This window comes from Ranitomeya variabilis, chromosome 4, assembly GCF_051348905.1.
Source record: "Ranitomeya variabilis isolate aRanVar5 chromosome 4, aRanVar5.hap1, whole genome shotgun sequence".
Classification (NCBI taxonomy): Eukaryota; Metazoa; Chordata; class Amphibia; order Anura; family Dendrobatidae; genus Ranitomeya; species Ranitomeya variabilis.
In genome coordinates this window covers 728,911,430-728,934,667 of record NC_135235.1, presented here as the reverse complement: position 1 = coordinate 728,934,667, position 23,238 = coordinate 728,911,430, and the positions used below count along the sequence as shown (strand labels likewise).

Sequence of the window (23,238 nt, the reverse complement as noted above, 5' to 3'; positions counted from 1 at the left end):
TCAGCTGGGACTGTATGTGAGACCTCCCGTGGTGATGTCTCCCATGAGTCTACTATCCCCAACCACACAATGGGCCTAGGTTTGGGAGTACAATGGGAGCGGAGACCTTCATACAAATGAGATTGATAGAGTCTGTCCTTAAGGTACCTTCACACTAAACAACTCTCCAACGAGAACGACAACGATCCGTGACGTTGCAGCGTCCTGGATAGCGATCTCGTTGTGTTTGACACACAGCAGCGATCTGGATCCCGCTGTGATATCGCTGGTCGGAGCTAGAAGTCCAGAACTTTATTTGGTCGTCAGATCGGCGTGTATCGTCGTGTTTGACAGCAAAAGCAACGATGCCTGCAATGTTTCTTCATGGAGCGAACTGGAGCGAACAACCAGCGAGAACGATAAGTACGTCACTGGATTGCTCCTGCATCGTTCTGCTGTTGCCGGTGTCTGACGTCTCCTAGCGACCTAAACAGCGACGCTGCAGCGATCGGCTCGTTGTCTATATCGCTGCAGCGTCGCTTAATGTGACGGTACCTTAAGGTTCACATAAACTCTAGCCTGCTCGTCTTCCTCTGCTGACTGCCGCTGAATAGAAACATTGATTCCTGAGCATGAACTGATGAGCAAGAAAATCACTAAAACAGGAACCAAAAGAAAACAAAATGCAGCAGCACAGTCCGTATGTTGTGGGTAGCCCCCCGCTCTGGAGCAGGACAGGTTCAGTCTGTACTCGACGAGCCACAAAGCCTCTGGAGTCCTCTCTCCAGGCTAGCTGAACCCAGACTGCCTGTAGAGCTCGGTTATTTCAACCCAAGCCTGTAACTTCCCCATCATGTGATTGATCACATGATCACGACCTCATGCAGGTCCTGGCAGGTCTGCCAGGGGAGATAAAGTGGACCTTCTCCCACCCGCTCTGTGAAGGTCCACATAAAACCAGCCCTGTTTATGCAACTTTACCCTCACAACACGTAGTGTGCTGGAGAAAAAATGCTCTGGTTTCACATCACTGACGCCGTTAAGCGCAGTGACACATATCTCCCCTCTATCACCTTACCAGTGACTGTCACAATGTGTAGACGGCTGTGAAGGTCTTGTGCTCAGTGTTGTTTTATCCACCAGTATTATATGTTTTATACTTGTGTAATGAGAACGGTGCAGATGGCAGGATTAGAGCTGATCATAGATGTGACTTCTCCATCTGTCTGTGACTTTTGCAATATTTGTTACAGGGTGAAGATCTGACCCATATTAATACTACAGAGACATATGTGAGGGGTGATGAGCAGTATAAAGAGGAGATTCCTACATATGACTACCCAGGTGAGTAGTGACCACTAAATGCAGAGAAGTCACAGATTCTTCTCAGTCTCCGGCTGTGGCTGCTTTATCGGTGGTGTAGTCCGGCCGTATCACAATCGTGTGATCACCATTTTACCTCTAGACCACAACATTCTCCTCCACCTAAAACTGTCCAAGTGACTTTGGGCATTGAAAGCCCTTTTCTATAGAACTTACAACCTGGAGGATCCAACTACCCCCTGAGATTAGAAGACTCTGACCGTTACCTGCCCAGATCCGTAAACTACAAAGGCAAATGACAGCGTATGTAGAATGTGCTGACAAGTTAGAAAAATATTATGGTGAGCCTTTTAGAGAAAATGGAGGGTAATGATGTTGTTGGCTTCCAAAATCCCTGATGTGGGAAGAAGGAAAAAATCAGGACTTTGAAAAGCGCTGCCAAGTGCTGAGCCATAACGTTGGGTATCAAAACAAACGAATTTAAAAAAAACAACAAACATTTCATTTTAATATTCTACTCATTTCCGCTGTGAACCAGCTCCTTCCTCAGGCATATACAAATGATACATTGTGGATGTTTTATATCCTCCAGAACAGCGTCACTAATACAGTTGCTTAATTCATTAATTAAACCGCGCCTATGGTGCTGTTTTTTGTGTTAAAACGTTTCTTCGTATACAAAACTATACAAATAGATGTAAAATGCATATTAGATGCACAATAAAATACATATAAAGAAAAATATATGTACATGGAAAATCCTCTGATTTAAGTGTGGATAGTTTAAAAATCCAATAGGATTCTCTAGTCACAAGTCTTTGGGACCTATTAGACACACGTTCTGATATTTGTTCTAATATAATGAGTCTTAAACTGGTGGGATCTCGTTTATATTCTAAAATGAAATGTCTAAACAGACTGTGACAGATTACACCTTTCCTAATATTATGTCTATAAATGTTCATCCTATTATGGATCACTTGGGTCATTTTTAGATCCCTGATATTGGATGAATCTACCTTATCCCCCTTCTATGCTGCTGAATGTGCTCATATGGCCCCTACAAGACCAGGTCCAGTCTTTCTGGCCAAACTTAGCTTTTATGATTGACAGCATTAAATGTGCAGTGAGGCCAAGTGCGAATTTCTGTACAATAACAACAGAGTTTCCCTATATCCTGATTTTACAATTACTTATAAAACCGACTAACTTCAGACAGGATTGTAATAAACTACATATTAAACAGTACACCTGTGCCATGATGTATCTCTAAGTTGTGCGTGGCTGATGGCTGTAATATACAGTGGGTATGGAAAGTATTCAGACCACTTTACATTTTTCACTCTTTGTTTCATTGCAGCCAGTGGGTAAATTCAAAAAATGTTTTGTTTTTTTTCAGTAATGTACATTCTGCACCCCATCTTGACTGAAAAAAAAACAGAAATGTAGTAATTTTTGCAAATTTATTAAAAAAGAAAAACTGAAATATCACATGGTCTTAAGTATTCAGACACTTTGCTCAGTATTGAGTAGAAACACCCTTTTGAGCTAGTACAGCCATGAGTCTTCTTGGGAATGATGCAACAAGTTTTTCACACCTGGATTTGGGTATCCTCTGCCATTCTTCCTTGCAGATCCTCTCCAGTTTGGTCAGGTGGGATGGTGAACGTTGGTGGGCAGCCATTTTCAGGTCTCTCCAGAGATGCTCAATTGGGTCTAGGTCAAGGCTCTGGCTGGGCCAGTCAAGAATGGTCACAGAGTTGTTCTGAAGCCACTACTTTGTTATTTTAGCTGTGTGCTTAGGGTCATTGTCTTGTTAGAAGGTGAACCTTCGGCAAAGTCTGAGGTCCAAAGCACTCTGGAAGGGGTTTTCATCCAGGAAATCTCTGTACTTGGCCGCATTCATGTTTCCTTCAATAGCAGCCAGTTGCCCTGTCCCTGCAGCTGAAAACCACCCCCATAACATGATGCTGCCACCACCATGTTTCACTGATGGGATTGTATTGGGCAGGTGATGAGGAGTACCTGTTTTCCTCCACACATACCGCGTAGAATTATCACCAAAAACGTCTATCTTCATCTCATCAGACCAGAGAATCTTATTTCTCATAGTCTCGGAGTCCTTCATGTGTTTTTTAGTAAACTCTATGTGGGCTTTCATATGTCTTGCACTGAGGAAAGGCATCCGTCGGGCCACTCTGCCATAAACAACCGACGGGTGGAGGGCTGTAGTGATAGTTGACTTTCTCCCATCTCCCTACTGCATCTCTGGAGCTCAGCCACAGTGATCTTGGTTTTCTTCTTTACTTCTCTCAGCAAGGCTCTTCTCCCAGTTTAGCTGAACGACCAGGTCTACGAAGACTTCTGGTGGTCCCAAACATCTTCCATTTAAGGATTATGGAGGCCGCGTTGCTCTTAAGAACCTTGAGTACTGCAGAAATTCTGTTGTAACCTTGGCCAGATCTGTGCCTTGCCACAATTCTGTCTCTGAGCTCCTTGGCCAGTTCCTTTTGACCTCATGATTCTCATTTGGTCTGACATGCACTGTGAGCTATGCGGTCTTAAATAGACAGGTGTGTGCCTTTCAAATCCAGTCTTATCGGTTTAACCCCTTACTGACATCGGGTGTAATAGTACGCCAATGTCTGACTCCCTTTTGATGTGGGCTACAGCAGTGAGCCCACATTTTTGAACAGCTGGCATGTGCTCACAATGGCCATGGGTGGAATCGAGATCCACCTGCAGCTATTAACCAGTTAAATGCTGCTGTCAAACTCTGAGAACTGCATTTAAATTTTGCTTCTGTCAATCGTACCGGAAATAAACACACCGGTGACAACCCGTCACTTGATCGCGGGTCACCGGTGTGTTGGCATGACAATCTGCGATCTCCTGGAAACTTCTATGGTTGTCAGTGCTGGCTTTCTGTGAGTGCCACCCAGTGGTCGACGCTTATTGCAAGTGAATAAATCTGTTATATAGAGGCGACTTTCACATCGCCTCTATGTAGCAGAGCCAATCGAGTTGTGGCAGCTTCTAGTCTCCTATGGAGACCATTGAAGCATGCCGAAAGTTTAATAAAAAAAGTTGTAAAAATGTAAAAATAAAAAATATAAAATTTCAACTCACATCCCTTTCACCCCATTCAAAATAAAACAAAAATAAAATCAAACCTACACATATTTGGTATTGTCGCTCTATCAATAAAAAAAAGGATTAGCCTGATCGCTAAACATCATAGCGAGAAAAAAATGTCAAAACTCCAGAAATGTTTTTTTGATCGCCACGACATTGCATTAAAATGCAAAAATGGGCGATCAAAACATCGTATCTGCACCAATATGATATCTTTAAAAATGTCAGCTCAGGGCGCAAAAAATAAGCCCACACCTAACCCGAGATCGTGAAAAATGAGACGCTACGGGTATCAGAAAATGGCGTAATTTTTTTTTTTTTTTTTAACAAAGTTTGGAATTTTCTTTCACCATTTAGATAAAAAAAGAACCTAGACATGTTTGATGTCTATGAACTCGTAATGATCAGGAGAATTATTATGGCAGGTCAGTTTTAGCATTTAGCGAAGGTAGCAAAAAAGCCAAACAAAAAACAAGTATGGGATTGCACTTTTTTTTTGCAATTTCACCGCACTTGGAGTGTACATTAATGAGAAAAGAAATGAACTTTTTGAATTAATTTAACAAATGGCTGCAAAGAAACAAAGTGAAAAATTTAAAGGGGTATGAATACTTCCCGTACCCACTGTAAATTTATGCTTGCCTGCAGGAGATGTGTTCGCATGGTTCGAGCCCTGGTTTCATGGATTCACTCCACATCATAAATTACATTTATGTTTTCAATCCTAAATAATTCAGATTGTGCAGTAATCTCTCCTGAAATGGGGGCACTAATACTTTCTCTACTCTTCTGGGCAGGACTCATAGTAGCTCCAGTAGTCCACCATAAATGAGTGCAACTCCAGTTTAGTGTTGGAGTTCTCCCCTCATACATATGCTGTTGAGGATATAACATTTTTTTTTTTTTTACAAGTTCATTATTTATGATTGTTTGATTGTGGTAGGATTAGCCTGTCTCACTTACCTGAGTCTGTAACTCCCTGGGAGTGTTTTAAAAAAAGGGTTCAATTACCAAATGCCTGAGATCTAAATTTAAGACACCTCAGCTCTGCACTATTATAAAAAGTTCTATTTAAATGTCTAATATTTCTTCTTGACATTCATCTGACAGAAAATATTGGTCCTTACGATAGTTTATATTGCTTAAAGCCACCGAGTCCCATACTCCAATTACTCCAGAGAAGTTTCACCACTACTCATTTTTTTTTCCCTGAGGATGATTGTTGAGCTTGATCATTTCAGTAGATGTGTTATTGTCTATAGTCAGTTTTGCCCATCATCTTTTAACTTCTTTAACCTCTACATGGATTTGGACTTACACAGAGACCCCTAGGCTTGGGGCACAGTGTTACCGGCTGTTCTGTGGAATAAGGTGGGAAGAAGAATAGACAGATAACCGTGTCAGAACCGCGAGGCCAGAGAAAATACTAACTCAGGAGGCATAACAAGGTCACAACAGGAAACAAATACACAAGCCGGGAGCTGAGCTCAAAGGACTGAACTAGAGGAGATCAAGGCTGTATCTGGCAGATTCCGGCAATATGCTTCAAGCTTTAGTAAGGTGTGGTGCTTTGAAAGTCCAAATCTGATTGCCCAAGGTTTTCGCAATTTCAGGCGGACATATTGCATATGCTTTGGCATTGTCCCAGATTGTCCTCCTATTGGATTGTAGTGTTGAACTGCATTGGAGTGGTGTATGGGTACGTTATCCCTAGGGATCCATTGATATGTGTATTAGGGTATGTGGAGGAAATATTATCTGACAATGTGACTAAAATTGTAATTGCAAGATTATTTATTGCAAGGAAACTAATTGCAAAATATTGGATTAGAGAGGAGCCTCCGGCCCGACGCGAAAGTATTTACACTATGAGAAACAAGCTGGATTTCTTCCATAAATTATAGCAGCCATGGTTGGATAGGATTAATTTATATTATACCAGTATATAGTATTATAGAGTGCAACTTATGGTAAACTGGAACTCTGTTTGATATTGTCAACTATGGACGAATTATTGTTTGCTCCTGATATGGTCTCCATGGGGGGGGTTAATTTACTGTAAAACATAAAATTAGTATGAACATGTGATCTGTTGTACATCTTGTTAAGGTTAATAAAAATGTATCTGATTAAAAAAGATTTGGTGCATTCCGATTGGCTAAAACAGGGAGCAGATTACTGCAGCTGAAAGCACACATACCCATACTGCCAGACTGGATGGTACTACAGATGCCAGGCACCCTAATCTTAGTGGCTGGGCAGAGCGTGCACCGCCAAGAGCTTCTGGTTCCAACCCCACCTCTGTTACCAGCATCGCCTGCAGAATGAGTAAGGCCGCGTCTGGTGTCCGAAGCAGACATTGCAGGAGCAGATACCAGAGGAGATGGGGCACACCATTTTCAGAATCCCTAATATGATAAAATTGCAGAAAACCACAGCGGATGAAATCCTAATAAAGTGACTCCATTTTGTAAATTATAACCCTCAATGAATTAATCTATAGGAATAGTGACTATTTTGACTCCACTGGCAGTTTCCATATATTTGCATAACTTGCTATTTTTAGAGACCATTTAAGTAGAAATGTTAAGTATAGAATTCAAGGATATTTTATTCTAAAATAATACTTAGTTTTATTCTTGGCAGATGACCATACCAGGAGGTCAGCAGGACAGCTGATATCTTCAATGTTTAAATCAGATGATCTTGAGATCCCACAGGATACAATTGAAGTAAATGCCATTACTCAAGATATACCATCATCCCTTCACAGCAAAGATCTGTCATCTGATCCTTTGGAACAGGTCCTGTCTTCTGGTTCATTACCGACTGCTAAGGAAAATCAAAGTCACAAATCAACCATACAAAAACGAACAGCTCCTAAAGCAATGAAGACATTTTCATTTTCAGAATATGGAAATAGGACTTTTCTAGGGGAAAACTTTCTTAAACAACAAAACCTTCACAAAACAGACAGTAGATTTTCTTGTTCCAAGTGTGGGAGATGTTTTACCAAGAAATCATGTCTTCTTAGTCACCAGAGAATTCACACAGGGGAGAAGCCTTTTTCATGTTCAGAATGTGGAAAATGTTTTGTTCGGAAAGAGCATCTTGTTACCCACCAAAGAACTCACACAGGAGAGAAGCCTTTTTCCTGTTCAGAATGTGGAAAATGTTTTCTAGATAAATCAGCTCTTGTCAGACATCATAGAGCTCACACAGGGGAGAAGCGTTTTTCCTGTTCAGAATGTGGGAAATGTTTTAGCCAGAAAGCGAGTCTTGTTAGCCACCAGAATACCCATACAGGAGAGAAGCCTTTTTTCTGTTCAGAATGTGGGAAATGTTTTGGACATAAATTAAATCTTGTCAAACATCATAGATCACACACAGGGGAGAAGCCTTTTTCCTGTTCAGTATGTGGGAAATGTTTTGCAGATAAAAACGTTCTTATCACACATCACAGATCTCACACAGGGGAGAAGCCTTTTTCCTGTTCAGAATGTGGGAAATGTTTTAACCACAAAGGGCATCTTATTACCCACAGAAGAACTCACACAGGGGATAAGCCTTTTTCCTGTTCAGAATGTGGGAAATGTTTTAACAAAAAGGCAAATCTTGTTAACCACCAGAAAACCCACACAGGGGAGAAGCCTTTTTCCTGTTCAGAATGTGGGAAATGTTTTAACCAAAAAGTGTATCTTGTTAGCCACCAGAAAACCCACACAGGGGAGAAGCCTTTTTCCTGTTCAGAATGTGGGAAATGTTTTAACCAAAAAGTGTATCTTGTTAACCACCAGAAAACCCACACAGAGGAGAAGCCTTTTTTCTGTTCAGAATGTGGGAAATGTTTTAAACGCAAAACTGATCTTGCTAGCCACCAGAAAATCCACACAGGGGAGAAACCTTATTCATGTTCAGAATGTGATAAATGTTTTTACAGGAAAGCGCATCTTGTTAGCCACCAAAGAACTCACACAGTAGAGAAGCCTGTAGAGAAGCCTTTTTCCTGTTCAGAATGTGGGAAATGTTTTCTACATAAATCAGCTCTTGTCAGACATCATAGATCTCACACAGGGAAGAAGCCTTTTTCCTGTTCAGAATGTGGGAAATGTTTTAACCACAAAGCGAATCTTGTTAGCCACCAGAAAAGCCACATAGGGGAGAAGCCATTTTCATGTTCATAATGTGGAAAAATGTTTTGTGAAGAAACCATCTCTTTCTATCCACCAAAGAATTCACACCGGGGAGAAGCTTTATGTTCTTAATTTTTTTAATTTTTTTTTTAACCATAACATTTTTATTTTATTAAACATTGTATAACAAAACAGGGTCGTACAAGTATTTAGTTTCTGTATAGTATGCATGAACAATAAACGATGTAAACGATATGAGGCTATAAATGACCTTAATGCTACAAAGACGTAAATGACAAAGACAAGACAATAAGGGGTGGAAGGGAGGGAGGAAGAAAGGGGGAAAAACCTCAGTTAAATCGACTAATCAAATCCGAACTCAGCCGCACTACAGGTCGGATCCCGCTGCATAATAATCCCACGGGGACCATATTGCCTGGAAGCGCACCACCGAGTCATTTAGTAAGGCTGTAAGGTGTTTCATCCTTCTGACATCCATGATCCGTCTAGTGAGGATCTGAAGCGAAGGGGGACTCGGCTGCTTCCAAAGACGCTCAATCAGGCATCTGGCTGCCGTAAGGATATGTTGCAGTAATCTATTGGAGAGTTTGCCCATACCCGGTGCCCCGTGACCCAGGAGAAGCACAAGCGGGTTTAGTTCTATATCTGTATGTAATACCTTGTCAATGAGGGACTTAGCTTGACCCCAATAGGGCACAATTCTTGGGCATGACCAAAATATGTGCATGAGGGACCCAGTGCCTCCCCCACATCTCCAACAGGAGGGAGGGACAGAGGGATTCAGTCCATGCAGAAACTCTGGAGTGTGATACCAGTGCATTAGTATCTTATAAATATTTTCTCTATAGAAAGTACATACTGATGATTTTGCGGCATTCCTCCAAATGACAGACCGCTCTTGGGGAGAAATTCGCCGCTCCAGGGCGGCCTCCCACTTACGCATATATAGAAAAGATTCACCAGACCCATCCCGTGGATCCGATAGAAGGTTGTAAATTTCTGAAATCAGACCCCTGGTGTCCATGCCCCTCCTGCGAATTTTCTCGAAATCCGTGGGGATCGAAGCTCCCGCTTTACCATATAGGGAGTTAGCAAAATCTCTGATTTATAGGTATTGAAAGAATTCCCTGTTGGAAATCGAGAAATGTTGCTTAAGATAATCAAAGGAGTGAATCTCCATGGTCTCCCCATCTATAATATCCGCAAATCTAAATAGACCCGCTTTAAGCCAGGGGTGAACCATAGGAGACTCTAAACTGCTTGGGAGCTGTGGATGGTAGATGAAGGACACCAGGGGGGAGCAGGGTGACATGAGGGCAAATCTCCGTGTGCAGGCGTTCCAGATGTCACGGGTAGACTGCATGGGGCCTAAAAGGGGCGGAAAGGACTCGCATTGTGCTGGCGACCATAAAAGGGAGTTAGGCTGTATTGGGGCAAGCCTGTTGTGAATTCCGTTCTTGGGCTCCCTCCTGTGGTTATGAATGGTACTTTTGTGAGTTCTGCCCTTGGGCTCCCTCTGGTGGTTTCGAGTGGAACTGCAGCTCCTTGAGTTTAGCCTTAGCAGCTGCTTTCACTAATCGGCTCCCCTGGCCTTGCTATTTAACTTGGCTCTGGTCTGTAATTCATGCCAGCTGTCAATGTTTTCTGGGTTAGAGTTAGACCTTTCCTTGGATTTCTCTGATGGCCTGTCCATTTCAGCATAAGATAAGTTCTTGCTAGTTCTTGGGTTATTCCTTGCTTTGGATTTACTGCTCAGTTAAGTTATGTATCTTTTTGTCCAGCTTGTCATTATGAAATATTCAGGCTAGCTGGAAGCTCTGGGGAAGCAGATTTGCCCCTCCACACCGTGAGTCGGTGTGGAGACTATTTTTGTAAACTCTGCGTGGATTTTTAATTTTTAATACTGACCGCACAGTATCCTTTTCTATCTCTGTCTATCTAGATTAGAAATTGGCCTCCTTTGCTAAAATCTGTTTTCATTTCTGTGTGTGTCATTTCCCTCTCCACTCACAGTCAATATTTGTGGGGGGCTATCTTTCCTTCTGGGAATTTCTCTGAGGCAAGATAGTTTTCTGTTTCCATCTTTAGGGGTAGTTAGTTCTTAGGCTGTGACGAGGTGTCTAGGGAGAGTCAGGAACACTCCACGGCTATTTCTAGTGCTGGTGTTAGGAGTAGGAACTGCGGTCAGTAAAGCTACCACTTCCTCAGAGCTTGTCCATGATTTATTTTACCCACCAGGTCATATCAGTGCTGCTCCGTAACCACCAGGTCATAACACAAGCCATAATTTCTCTTTCATTCCACCTGCTATAGGCCGATAGGGATGTCCAGCAGGGGATTTTCCTCAGGTGTGTAGCCCAGTAGTATTTAAGAATATTTGGAACAGAAAGCCCTCCCCTGGTCTTATGAGCTGGTAGAACCTCCTTAGCCACTCTGTGGCGCTTTTGTTGCCATATGAATCTAATAATAGCCGCCTGAAGGGACTTCAATTCTGAGACCGGAACTCCAACTGGGAGGGTCTCAAAGGCGTAGATCAATCTGGGTAAAAGACTCATTTTTACCGCCGCTATCTGACCCATCCACGAGAGAGGGAGTGATTGCCATTTAGTCAGGCGGGCTTTTGATTCTTTAAAGAGGGAGGGGAAATTTAGTTTATAGAGGGTCTCTTATGAGGACGTGATATTCACCCCCAGATATTTCACAGCATCCTGTTTCCACCTGAATTTAAAATTCAGGCATAAGTGGTCCCATACCCCAAGGGGGATGTTCAGTAGCATAGCCTCCGTTTTGCTGGAATTGATTTTATATCCAGATAAGTCCCCATATCTCCTCAAAGCCCTAATGAGGTTCGGAAGAGACACGTGGAGATTAGTGAGCGTCAATAGGACGTCATCAGCAAATAGTGCGATCTTAAAAGATTTATTCCCAACCATCACCCCAGAGATATTGGGGTCCCGCCGTATGGGCGCTGCCAGGGGCTCTATGCAGAGGTCAAACAGGAGAGGTGACAGAGGGCACCCCTGCCTGGTGCCATTCAATATAGTGAATGGTTTAGATGTACAGAGAGGGAGTTTTATGGCCGCTGTAGGGTGGTTATATAGGGATTTCAGCGTGGACAAAAATCCACCCGAGATGCCAAAGACCCGCATCGTACTAAAAAGGAATGGCCAGGAAAGGCGATCGAAAGCCTTCTCGGCATCAAGGCTCAGTACTAGTGTTTGCAATTTCTTTCCGTTCGAGACGTCCACCAAGTCCACAACCTTCTTGGTGTTATCACCCCCTTGACGGCATGGAATAAAGCCTACTTGGTCTTTATGAATAATCGAGGGTAGCCATTTATTAAGTCTGAAGGCCAGTAGCTTGGTGAACACCTTCAAATACGAGTTCAAAAGGGCTATTGGCCTATAGTTTCCACAGTCCAAGGGGTCCCTAGGTGGCTTTGGAAGGAGGATGAGGTGGGAACGTAGCATTGTGGACGGGATTGGGTCGCCTTGCAAGAAGGAGTTAAATAATGAGGCCATGTGGGAAAGAAGTGTTTTGGCAAATGTCTTATAGTAAAAGTACGTCAAACCATCAGGGCCAGGTGACTTTCCCATGGGCAGGGACTCCAAAACCTCCTCCACCTCTTCAGAGGAAACTGCGCTATTTAGAGATTCAATCGCTTCACTAGGTAGGGAGGGGAGATCTAAGGTAGCAAGATAGTCTTCAATAGCCCCTGAACCCTGGGAACCTTCAGCCAATGGGGGACCAAGATTGTATAATTTTTTGTAGAAATTATAAAAAATGTCAGCTATGGCATTAGGCTGAGTCACCCCTGTAGCGTCCCGCAAGGCCTGAGGGCATGAAGCCGCGGAGCGTTCCTTCAGCTGGCGTGCCAGGAGGGTATGTGCCTTATTGCCCCTTTCATAGAATTTCTGTCTAGAGAAAGTTAGCAGCTTCTCCGCCACCGCCAGATCTTTTAATTTATCTTAGTCTGACCACCTCTTTCAAAGCGGCCAGAGAGGGAGACTCAGCGAGTGTCCTGGCATTTGTAATTAATGTATAAAATATGTACCATCATCAAGCATGCCCACGTCCTTTTCCCAGGGCAGCATTCAGTTGTCCATACCTCAGTCCTTGGAACACAAGCAGAAATACGTTGCCAACACCCCACAGGCCACACTACTAAATTCACACATTTCTTGTCTTGTTCCACTCAAAATGTTGCCTTTTAGGCTCGTGTAGACAGAAGATTTACGCAACCTGATGGCAGCGGCCATCCCAAGGTACTCTGTCCCCAGCCACCACTATTTCTCCCAGTGTGCCGTACCCCGCATTACACAAGCACGTGTCCGACAACATTAGATGTGCCTTCAACAATGCTGTTACTGGGAACTGGACAAGTGCTTCTGGGCAGGGACTGTACATCTCCCTGACGGCACACAAAGTTAACATAGTGGAAGCTGGGACCCATTCGGACCTGGGGATGGAACACGTCCTCCTGTATCCAAGGATTGCGGGCCCTACGTCAATTAGGGTTGCCCCCACAATCTACAGCTCCTGCACCTCCTCTTCAGCTTCCATCTCCGAAATGACCACACCAGTCACAAGCTGGACGCACTGCCTCAGGCAAGCATCAACAGGCTGCGCTGAAGCAAATATGCTTAGGTGACAAACCGCACAATGCTGAAGAGTTGTGAACAGCTCTGAAAGACCAGGCAGATCTGTGGTTAACACCGCTGAACCTACAGCCAGGCATGGTCGTGTGTGACAATGGCCAGAACCTGGTGGGGGCTCTGAGGCACGGCAAGCTCACACACATACCATGCCTGGCCCATGTGCTTAACCCCGTTGTTAAACTGTTTCTCAAAAGCTAGATGGAGCTGCCAGATATGCTTGTGAAAGTACGCCACAGGTGTGCCCATTTTAGAAAATCAGGGTTTTTTTTGCCATGCTTCAGCAGCATTTGCAGCTTCCAGCTCAACGACTGGTGTGTGATGTCCCCACGTGTTGGAACTCTATACTGCAGATCAGGGCTTTCAGGGTCAGCGTGCCACTTGGCAGAGCACTTTTCAGGAAGCGGTGGTTACGCAGGTAATATGTACTATGCGCAGGGTACTGGAGAATCTTCCTTGTTACATCTACTTACGATGCACTTATAGTAAGGTATAGATGTGGACTTAGCAATGAGGGTGGCATGTTGGGCTCATTTGAGTTGCTAGGGATTACATTTAATTATATGTGCCTACTCACAACATACCGTGGTGGAATGTTTTCCTGTTATTGCCTGTCTACAGAGCATCTATTGTGTAATTTGCTGTTTTCAAGGGTTTCCCTGGCTAGGATTTTTTATGTTATTTACAATTATTATCACCTGTGTACTAAAGGTGTTGACCCCATGTATGTGTAGTCTTGTTGTAGGCACCTTGTTCCATGTTTGTTTGTGGTTATATGTATTTTTTACCTGAAATAAAGATTTAAATTTATAGTGATTTTACAATTGTAGCACTTCTACTTACCATAGTTTTTATTGCTAGGGGTCAGTTATGTTGTATCTATACTGCAGATGTTGGAAATGATTTGAGAGCAGAAGAAGGCAGTTGTTGACTACCAGCATCAACAAGGCCTTTGGCATTCAGTTCAAACTCCACACATAAGGTCTCCGGAGTGGCCATGGATGTCAGACATATGTACCATCCTACAAAACTTTGAGGACTCCACCAAGATGGTGAGTGGCGATGACTTGGATGGCTTGATGACAGAGAGGAGGAGGAGAGCATGGTCCATTGTGATCTTGGTGAGGACATGGAAGTCTTGCCTGTTAGCCGTCTGGCCCAAATGACTGACTTTATGTTGTGCTGCCTTTCCTATGACCCTCGTGTACTCAAAATTTTGGGTGACTGTCATTACGGGTTTGTGACACTTCTAGACCCACCCTACAAGAACTTTTTCAATCTGTTCTTCCAGAGGCAGACAGGTGTACTAAAATGGTGCAGTACCGGTAGGCCCTTGTTGCTTAATTATTAAAAAAAATTTCCATCTGAAAACGCTGGTGGCAAATGTCACAGTTCGTTGGACAACGAAGGGGTAGAGAGACCAATGATTGTCACGTATATTTTGGGATCTTGAGGGTGTATGTGCACCCTTATCTAGGCACGGACCATCGCTCTGCTCATGTTTGTTTATTGAAATGCCTGCTGGAACTTTTTTTTGCTTCAGCCTACTCTAAGGGTAAGGTGGTACTGTGATATAGAGGAGCCCTGTGTTTATATATATATATGTTATTATTTGGGCATTTCTTTTAGCCTTACGCTTAGAGCCTAACATTCATTGACTGTGTGTATTTCTTAACTTCACCATCATTAAGCGTTTTTGGCTTCATTATTCCAGTCCAGGTTGTTGCACTTTATATTTATCTTGTGGAGAGGGCAGGGATGTGGTTTTGTCATCCTCCCCATATTAGGAGATGACTGCTGTGTTTTTCTTGTGTTGCATTTTGCACTTTTAAATGTTTTTACCTGTGTTGTCTGTGTGATATTGCTGTTTACTGTGCTATCATTAATAAAATCTTTATTGTTTGTGAATTTTTTGTGATAAGTTTGAGGTGCTCCCATTTGTATGGGCATGATCTTTTCTTCTTTTTGGTCATTCTGAAGGGGTAGAGAGAGACACAACTCCAATCCAGCAGAGGCAGGGGAACACTGGCAAAATTCTGGGAGAGTGTTCTCAGACACTCCCATTGCATTGGCCCTGAGGTGCGGGGTACTCACACAAGGAGTGCAATGTTTGGGAAGATGCTGAGGGAGTACCTTGCTGATCGTAATAATGTCCTCTGTGAGTCCTTTGTACCTTATAATTATTGGGTATCCAAGCTGGACATGTGGCATGAACTGGCTCTCTCGTCTTGGAGGTCCTGGCCTGCCCTGCACTAGCATTTTGTCAGAGCGGCTTTTTAGTGCCGCTGGTGGAATTATAACCGATAAGCGCATTCGCCTGTCAACTGAAAATGCTGACAGGCTGACTGGATTGGGCCAGACTTCTCTACACCAAATGATAACAGCGAAACATAACCTCAAATCCTGTGTCTTTTTTGGAAGGTATATTCCCATGTACCTCTTCACTCACACACAAGGCTATATGCTTCCTGATTTTCACTATTTGCTGTTATCCTCCTCATCATCATCCACCACCACTCTATCACCTTGGAGACCTTGGTCTGTGATGCAACAGTTATTGTTTTAAACGGTGTTTATGATGCCCATAAAAAAAAATGTTTACACAGTATGTTCATGTGTAACCCCCAGGGGGAAATGTTTGTCAGCCCATATACTTAGTGTATGGGTATTAAAAGTATAGGAGACCCTCTCCTTTAAATTGGGAAAATATTTTTAGGAGGCCATCCTCCAAATTTCTTCTAAGGGGGATTGGGGTGCACCCAAATTTGCAACAGGCCTTGCATTCACTTCATGGGCAACCTTTGTGGGAGTAAAAAAATCATAATAATGGGAACTTTGGTTTCATGTGGCCATCCAGGACGTCTGTTCAATGGGTTATTGGGGTGCGTCCAAATTTGGGGCAGGCCTTGCATTCAATGCATAGGCAATAACAGTATAGGAGACTGTTATGGACCTGGTGGTTAGGTGCACCGGAATGACCTGATAGTTAAACACTGAATAGGGATGAGCTCTGGGGAAGTGGGAACTCTGCTGACCGCAAACCCTACTCCTATCACACAACTAGAAATAGCCGTGGAGCGTGCCTGACTCTGCCTAGATGCCTCTTCACAGCCTAAGAGCTAACTACCCCTAAAGAGAGGAAACAAAGCCTCACCTTGCCTCAGATAAATTCCCCAAAGGAAAAGGCAGCCCCCTACAAGTATTGACGGTGAGATGAGAGGAAATCACAAACACAGGAATGGAATAGGTTTCAGCAAAGGAGGCCAGTCTAACTAAACAGATTGAGGATAGAAAAGGGATCTTTGCGGTCAACACAAGAAACTACAACAAGCCACGCAGATTGAGCAAAAAGACCCCCGCACCGACTCACGGTGCGGTGGTGCCACTCTGCACCCCAGAGCTTCCAGCTAACAAGACAATATCATGATAGCAAGCTGGATAGAACTTAGCAAGAAAACAATAAGCAACAAATAATCAAGCAGGAACTTAGCTTTTGCTGGAGTAGACAGGTCATCAGAGAGGTCCAAGAGAGATCTGAACCAGTACTAAGACAAAGACAGCTGGCATGCACTAACGATCTGAGTGGAGTTAAATAGAGAAGCCAGTTAAGCAATAAAAGAGAACAGGTGGGAAAGAACCTTAATGGCTAGTAGCTCCACTCACAGCCACCAGAGGGAGTTCACAGACAGAACTCGCCGAAGTACCATTCATGACCACAGGAGGGAGTTCGAGAACGGAATTCACAACAGGAGACACACTGTTTAATAGTGGGAACAACAGAGCATAGCCAGCTGATGGCTCTCTAAGCATAGTGAGGACCAACTGCTGTCCCTTTAAGAATATTAAAATCCACCTAATAACCGTCCTTTAACAGTCCCTCCTTCATAAATGGTAACAGGATGTGTCTGATGATGTGTCACACACCACATGTCCAGCTAAGATTGTAAAATGTTAAAATGTCATTTCCCAGTGAATGCATTTGTCTTGGTTAAAAGCATGGGCAGACATACCACCGGTTGCAGCTGCATCAGGGCCCGGAGGCTCCAGGGGGCCCCTGCAGGACGACTAATAATGAGGGCAATCTGGCCAGTTTATCTCTTACATAGCGTATTCTTGTTATTTTGTTTTTATTCACAGCGCCCTCTTTTATTACATAGTCCCCTCTCTTGTTAGAAATAAAATGAAATAGAAATAAAATGACTACTGATGGAGGAGCCGGTGACCAGACTACCAGTCCATCAGCTCCTCTTTTAGAAAAGAAGCTTTCCCATGCACCATTAGCCATCATTACGTTATACAGCTAACAAGACAGGATGGTATGTAATAAAAAAGAGAGCTCTATAAAATCCAATATGTAAGGGACGGTCCTGTACATAACAAGAGAGGGCTCTGTATAATAAAAGACGGCGATATACATAGTAAAGGAGACTATGTAATATATATATGTTATATATATATTTATATATGTAGCTTTGTCACCTTAAAAGGAGGAGGGCCCAGACACATTTCCTGCACAGGGGCCCCAAGCTGTCTGTGTCCGCCCCTGGTTGAAAGCAATGCTAAAGTTGAAAAGCGCATAAAAAATGCTACGTGTGAACATAACGCAACTGGTGGAGCAACAGTTTTGTTTTGCATTGCCTTGCATGCAAATCATTATCCTGGATAGGGTATTCCTTAACATATTTCCCAGAAAAATCAATTTTGGTTTCATTTTTTTATGTTTTATTGTGCACCAGGAAAAGTGGCATAAGACTCTGACAACATTGTTCACAGCGGTGACTTGGGAGTCAGAAATGCTGCCAGGGGTCTTCCCCATGATGTTCCCATGTCACTTGGGTGGGGTTGAGGCAAAAATGCTCAGGTTTCCCGTAGGCTTACATTGGGCTCGTTGCTCGCGTTGAGCACCCAAGCATTTCAATTTGTTCGACCCGAGCAACGGGCACCCGAGCATTTTAGTGCTCGCTCATCGCTAATGGTGTTATTATCTGTGTCAAGGATTTGTTGAAAATTCATTGAATCCATTGTCCCCTCTATCTGTGAAATGTTCCCTGTGCCATTGGCTGCAGCACAACCCCAAAGCATGATTGATCCACCCCCATGCTTAATAGTGGGTGAGATGTTTTTCTCCTGAAATTCTGTGTCTTTCTTCTCCACACATACCTTTGATAATTGTGGCCAAAGAGTTGTACTTTAACCTCATTGGTCCACAGGACTTGTTTCCAAAATGCATCAAGCTTGTTTAGATGTTATTTTGCATACGTCTGATACTGAATTTTATGGTGAGAATGCAAGAGAGGATTTCTTCTGCTGACTCTTCCATGGAGGACAGATTTGTGCATGTGTCTCTGAACAGTCGAACAATGTACCACAACACCACAACTCTGCTAAATCTTTCTGAAGGTCTTTTGTAGCCAAGTGGAGGTTCTGATTTGCTTCACTAGCAATCCTACGAGCATATCTCGCTGAAACTTTGCTTGCTATTTCTTAATTACATTTACAACTGAGGAAAGGGTATCTTGAAGAAAACGCTTTGCTATCTTCTTTTAGCCTTCTACTGCTTTATGGGCCTGCAGCATTTTCATTTTCAGAGTGCTTGGCAGTTGCTTAAAATAACTCATGGCTGCTGTTTTTTGGAACAAGGATAAAAGCTGGGTTTTTATTAAGCTGGGAAATTTTCAGCACCTGGCTTTTCCTAATGATGATAATGAACAAGCCATAACCCTAACAAGCTAATTAAGGTGTGAACTCTTGGTCAAAATTATCTCAGCACACAAATCTCCAAGGGTGCCTAAAATTTTGTATGAAGAAACCGGATTATATCTTAATTACCCAGATGACTATTTTTAGCAAACCAAGAAGAATATGCTGTTATCTACTTTTGCTTGTGTAAAGGCCCCGTCTCACATAGCGATTTACCAACGATCACGACCAGCGATACGACCTGGCCGTGATCGTTGGTAAGTCGCTGTGTGGTCGCTGGGGAGCTGTCACACAGACAGCTCTCTCCAGCGACCAACGATCAGGGGAACGACTTCGGCATCGTTGAAACTGTCTTCAACGATGCCAAAGTCCCCCTGCAGCACTCGGGTAACCAGGGTAAACATCGGGTTACTAAGCGCAGGGCCGCGCTTAGTAACCCAATGTTTACCCTGGTTACCAAAAAAAACAAACACTACATACTCACCATCTGATGTCCGTCAGGTCCCTTGCCGTCTGCTTCCCGCTCTGACTGAGTGCAGCGGTGACGTCACTGCTGTGCTGTGCTCTCACTGTACGGCCAGATCTCAGTCAGAGCAGGAAGCAGACGGCAAGGGACCTGACGGACATCAGATGGTGAGTATGTACTGTTTTGGTGTTTTTTACATTTACGCTGGTAACCAGGGTAAACATCGGGTTACTAAGCGCGGCCCTGCGCTTAGTAACCCGATGTTTACCCTGGTTACCAATGAAGACATCGCTGGATCGGTGTCACACACACCGATTCAGCGATGTCAGCGGGACCTCAACGACCAAAAAATGGTCCAGGCCATTCCGACACGACCAGCGATCTCACAGCAGGGGCCGGGTCGCTGGTACGTGTCACACATAGCGAGATCGCTACTGAGGTCGCTGTTGCGTCACAAAACTTGTGACTCAGCAGCGATCTCGCTAGCGATCTCGCTATGTGAGACGGGGCCTTAAGCCTGTAATAGTGACTTGTAAGCTGATATTTTAAATAACATAGTGTGCGCTCATCTTTGATGACTAGTGATGTTTACTGATATGCTAATTATGCATTGTATTGTTGAGCCAGTTAATTGACTTTAACAGCAGAGAGGGAAAAACATCTCAAATAGTTTAAATAAACAAGTAATGCTACTTGATCTCATCACTATTGTTTCTCTAATCTGTGATGCTGGACTGAAGGACACTTATTACATTTAAAAATAGGTTACAGGCATCTGTATAAAGAGACTCCGAAACAGATAGACTGAGAGACACAGCCAGAGATTCTGCCAAGACATACACATCCAAAGTACCAGAAGTAGTAGAGCATAGGTATTACTCGTCAAACTCAATTTGACAGGTGGACACGCCCCTATCAAAGTGTATCAAAGTGTGTAACCCCGCCCCTCCCCTGTCTTCTAACAGCAGCTGTGTGGCAGCTCCCCCTCCCATTTTATATAGTTTAATATTATTATCACTGTATTTGATACAGTGAATGTTATCCCCGTAATTGTTTTATATTAGAGTTTTATGTTTATATGTGATTTATAATGCGCACATTATGTATGTGGACCTGTTACTATATAGTTTAATATTATTATCGCTGTATTTGATACAGTGAATGTTATCCCTGTAATTGTTTTATATTAGAGTTTTATATCTCATTTATATGTGATTTATAATGCACACATTATGTATGTGGGCATGTTACAACACCCCAAGTGTGAAGGGTGGTGTTTTTTATACGTATATAAAAAAGCAAAGCCCCAGCATTGTTATTCTCATTTATATGTGTTTTATAATGGACGCATTATGTGTGCGACCATATTACAACAAGCGCAGGTATGAATCGTGGTGTTTTATACGTTTATAAAAAAAGCAAAAGACAGGGTATTGTAAAAGTAAAAGATATTTATTGTAAAATAAGCACAACTCAGAGACATTTCAATGATTCTTGCAGGGTATAAAAGCAATCACATTAAATAGCACGTTGGTTATACAGCAACAAATTTCTTACAAAATAAAAACAAATTTCTTACAAAATAAATAGTATCGCTTGAATATACATCATTTCACTTCTTACAAAATAATATGGTGACACAAGTCATGTACGACATATTTATCAAATACATTCTTTACATTGTGAGCCACATGGTTTGTAGCATCGGTAGAGACCTTCTTTTAGGTAGCAGAGTTCCACGTGTGGTACCTAATGACGGGGAATGTAAAGATTGGATTGTACGCGGCGTCAGAGCGAGTTTCTGCGGCGTAGATACAGCGTGTGGCTCGCTGCTGGAAATTTTTAGTTCATCTAAAAGCTTCCTAGTAGTGGGATTACCAACAACTGTAGACGGTATATTTAGCTCGGCCATAGCCTGCATAAATGCTTCCCAACCCGGCGGTAAATTTCTGCCGGTCAGAGCATGACTCTGCGTAGTACTACGTACCAGATCCAGTAAGTTAGACCCAGGCATTACAGATCCTTTGAAAATAAATTCAGCTTTATTATTCCAGTCTGTAACATTTTTATTCTGTAGTAACCTGTTTAGTAAAAATTCAGCATTCTTTTTATATCTTTGATTTATGTGGCTGACAATTTCAGCGATCTCTTGATTTTTATCAGAGTCGGTATTTGACAATTGTTGCTGACCAGGATCAGGAGTGCTAACGAGATTTAAAGCCGTTACTTCTTTTGAGCTGTGTCGCGTATGCACCAAGTATCTTTGTAGCGCTGTGCTATACATTTTAATTTTCACATCATCGGGAATGTCACGACGTTGTAAAATGGCGCTAATTTCACCATCAAGGCGTTGAATAACACTGTCGCGTATGTTAGCTGTAGCGCCGGGTCTTAGTTTGTCTAGCTCCTGTTTGGGGACTAGATACATTTTCTCTGTATGCTCCATTATCTTCCTGCGAGCAGGCTTGTTATTATAGGGATTGCAAAAGCTAAAAGAGGGCCGATAAACCCGCCGGCCTGCTTTAGTAGCCACTTCTTTTTCTTTATGGGCTGAGATCTGTCGCTCAGGGTTCTTATAGCTTTACGCCACTTCTTTAATATGCCTTTTTGATGCTCTTTCAGAGGAATCCTGCCTTTTAAGATGTTTAAAGCAATCTCGCCTATGGCTGTAATTAAATCATTGCTTGCATTGCGCAAAATAGACTTTCGGGCAGCCGGGGTTGCCTTCACCAGAGTTTTTAAGAGAGCCCAGTTACGCCGGAGTCTCTCAGACATCTTTACAGCACAACGCACACAGCGTAGAATGTCTGATACCTGGGTAAAATTCACTTTTTAGAAGTGTTTTTCTTTTGAACATAAACAGCAGGCAACGCTGGTGGAAACAAGCCGGTCCTTAAGCGATGTTCCTCAGGGGTATTAGCTCTCCAATCTACAAGCAAATACCCATAAGGTTCCCGCGTGGCATCCTCAAAAGCTTCTAGGAAAAAACGTGTTTTTCTGGGATACATCTGGCGAGCTAGAGTTAAAATTTGTAATTTATCTCGGGGGTTATTAAAAAGCACCATGTATTTTGTGTTTAAATTTATCGTACGGCTTTTCTTTCCCTGGCAAAATATGTTTTGTACCAGGTAGAAAATGCTGAGATTTCTGTGGTGCACATACTTGGTAAAGGCTTTTTCTATCTCACAATTTTCACTAGCACTCTCCATGAGGTCATCAACAATAGCCAAATTCACCTTCTCCGGCGGGAATAATTCGTCATCTACGAATGTATTCGGCAGACCCTCCACAAATCTGGCGTGGGTAAAAGAGAGAGAGATTTCATCATACAGTTTTTGCCAACACGAATGAAACCAAACAATATTATCAGGTTTCTGAGAAAAATTAGTTTTATACAGCAGTTGTTTTACAAAATAGCTCTTTCCAGAATTAGACGGTCCTGCTAGAATGCATGAGAATGGGTGTTGCAAGCGTGTATCCATCAGCGCAATACTCTGCTAATACCCAAAAGGCAGGGTTGTGAAACCGTCAATTAGTCACCGCTTTGTATAAACGCACTTTTGTGTTTTGCGTAACGGCCTCGTTTCAATCTCCCAGTACTTTTTATTTCTTACAATGGACGGCTGTTGTACGACAATCGTTTCTGCGTATCTGTGTCAGAATTGCTCGGGTAGTCCAGAACTAGATCTTTTAGACTGTTGAAATTAATAGATTGAGAGTTACCAACATTTAGTGTTATCCCCTTAACTTTTAAGACAGTTTTACCCGTGTTGAGTTTGTACCCGTAAGTTTTGGGGCCCGCGGATACAAATTCTGTGATGTGTGT

General features: G+C 42.9%; 1 protein-coding gene across 4 annotated transcripts in view; it reads left to right on the top strand.

Annotated features, from left to right (window-relative positions):
* Positions 1-23,238, top strand: part of LOC143767950 (uncharacterized) — a 243,024-nt gene that overhangs the window by 20,411 nt on the left and 199,375 nt on the right. For 3 of the 4 annotated variants that reach the window (XM_077256505.1, XM_077256507.1, XM_077256508.1), the window contains exons 6-7: positions 1,233-1,323; positions 7,084-9,386. In XM_077256505.1, the coding sequence (XP_077112620.1) occupies positions 1,233-1,323; positions 7,084-8,621 (1,629 nt within the window). In that variant the 3' untranslated portion in view covers positions 8,622-9,386. Of the gene's footprint in view, positions 1-1,232; positions 1,324-7,083; positions 9,387-23,238 lie in introns of those variants that run through there. The other variant, XM_077256509.1, reaches the window with a different exon arrangement.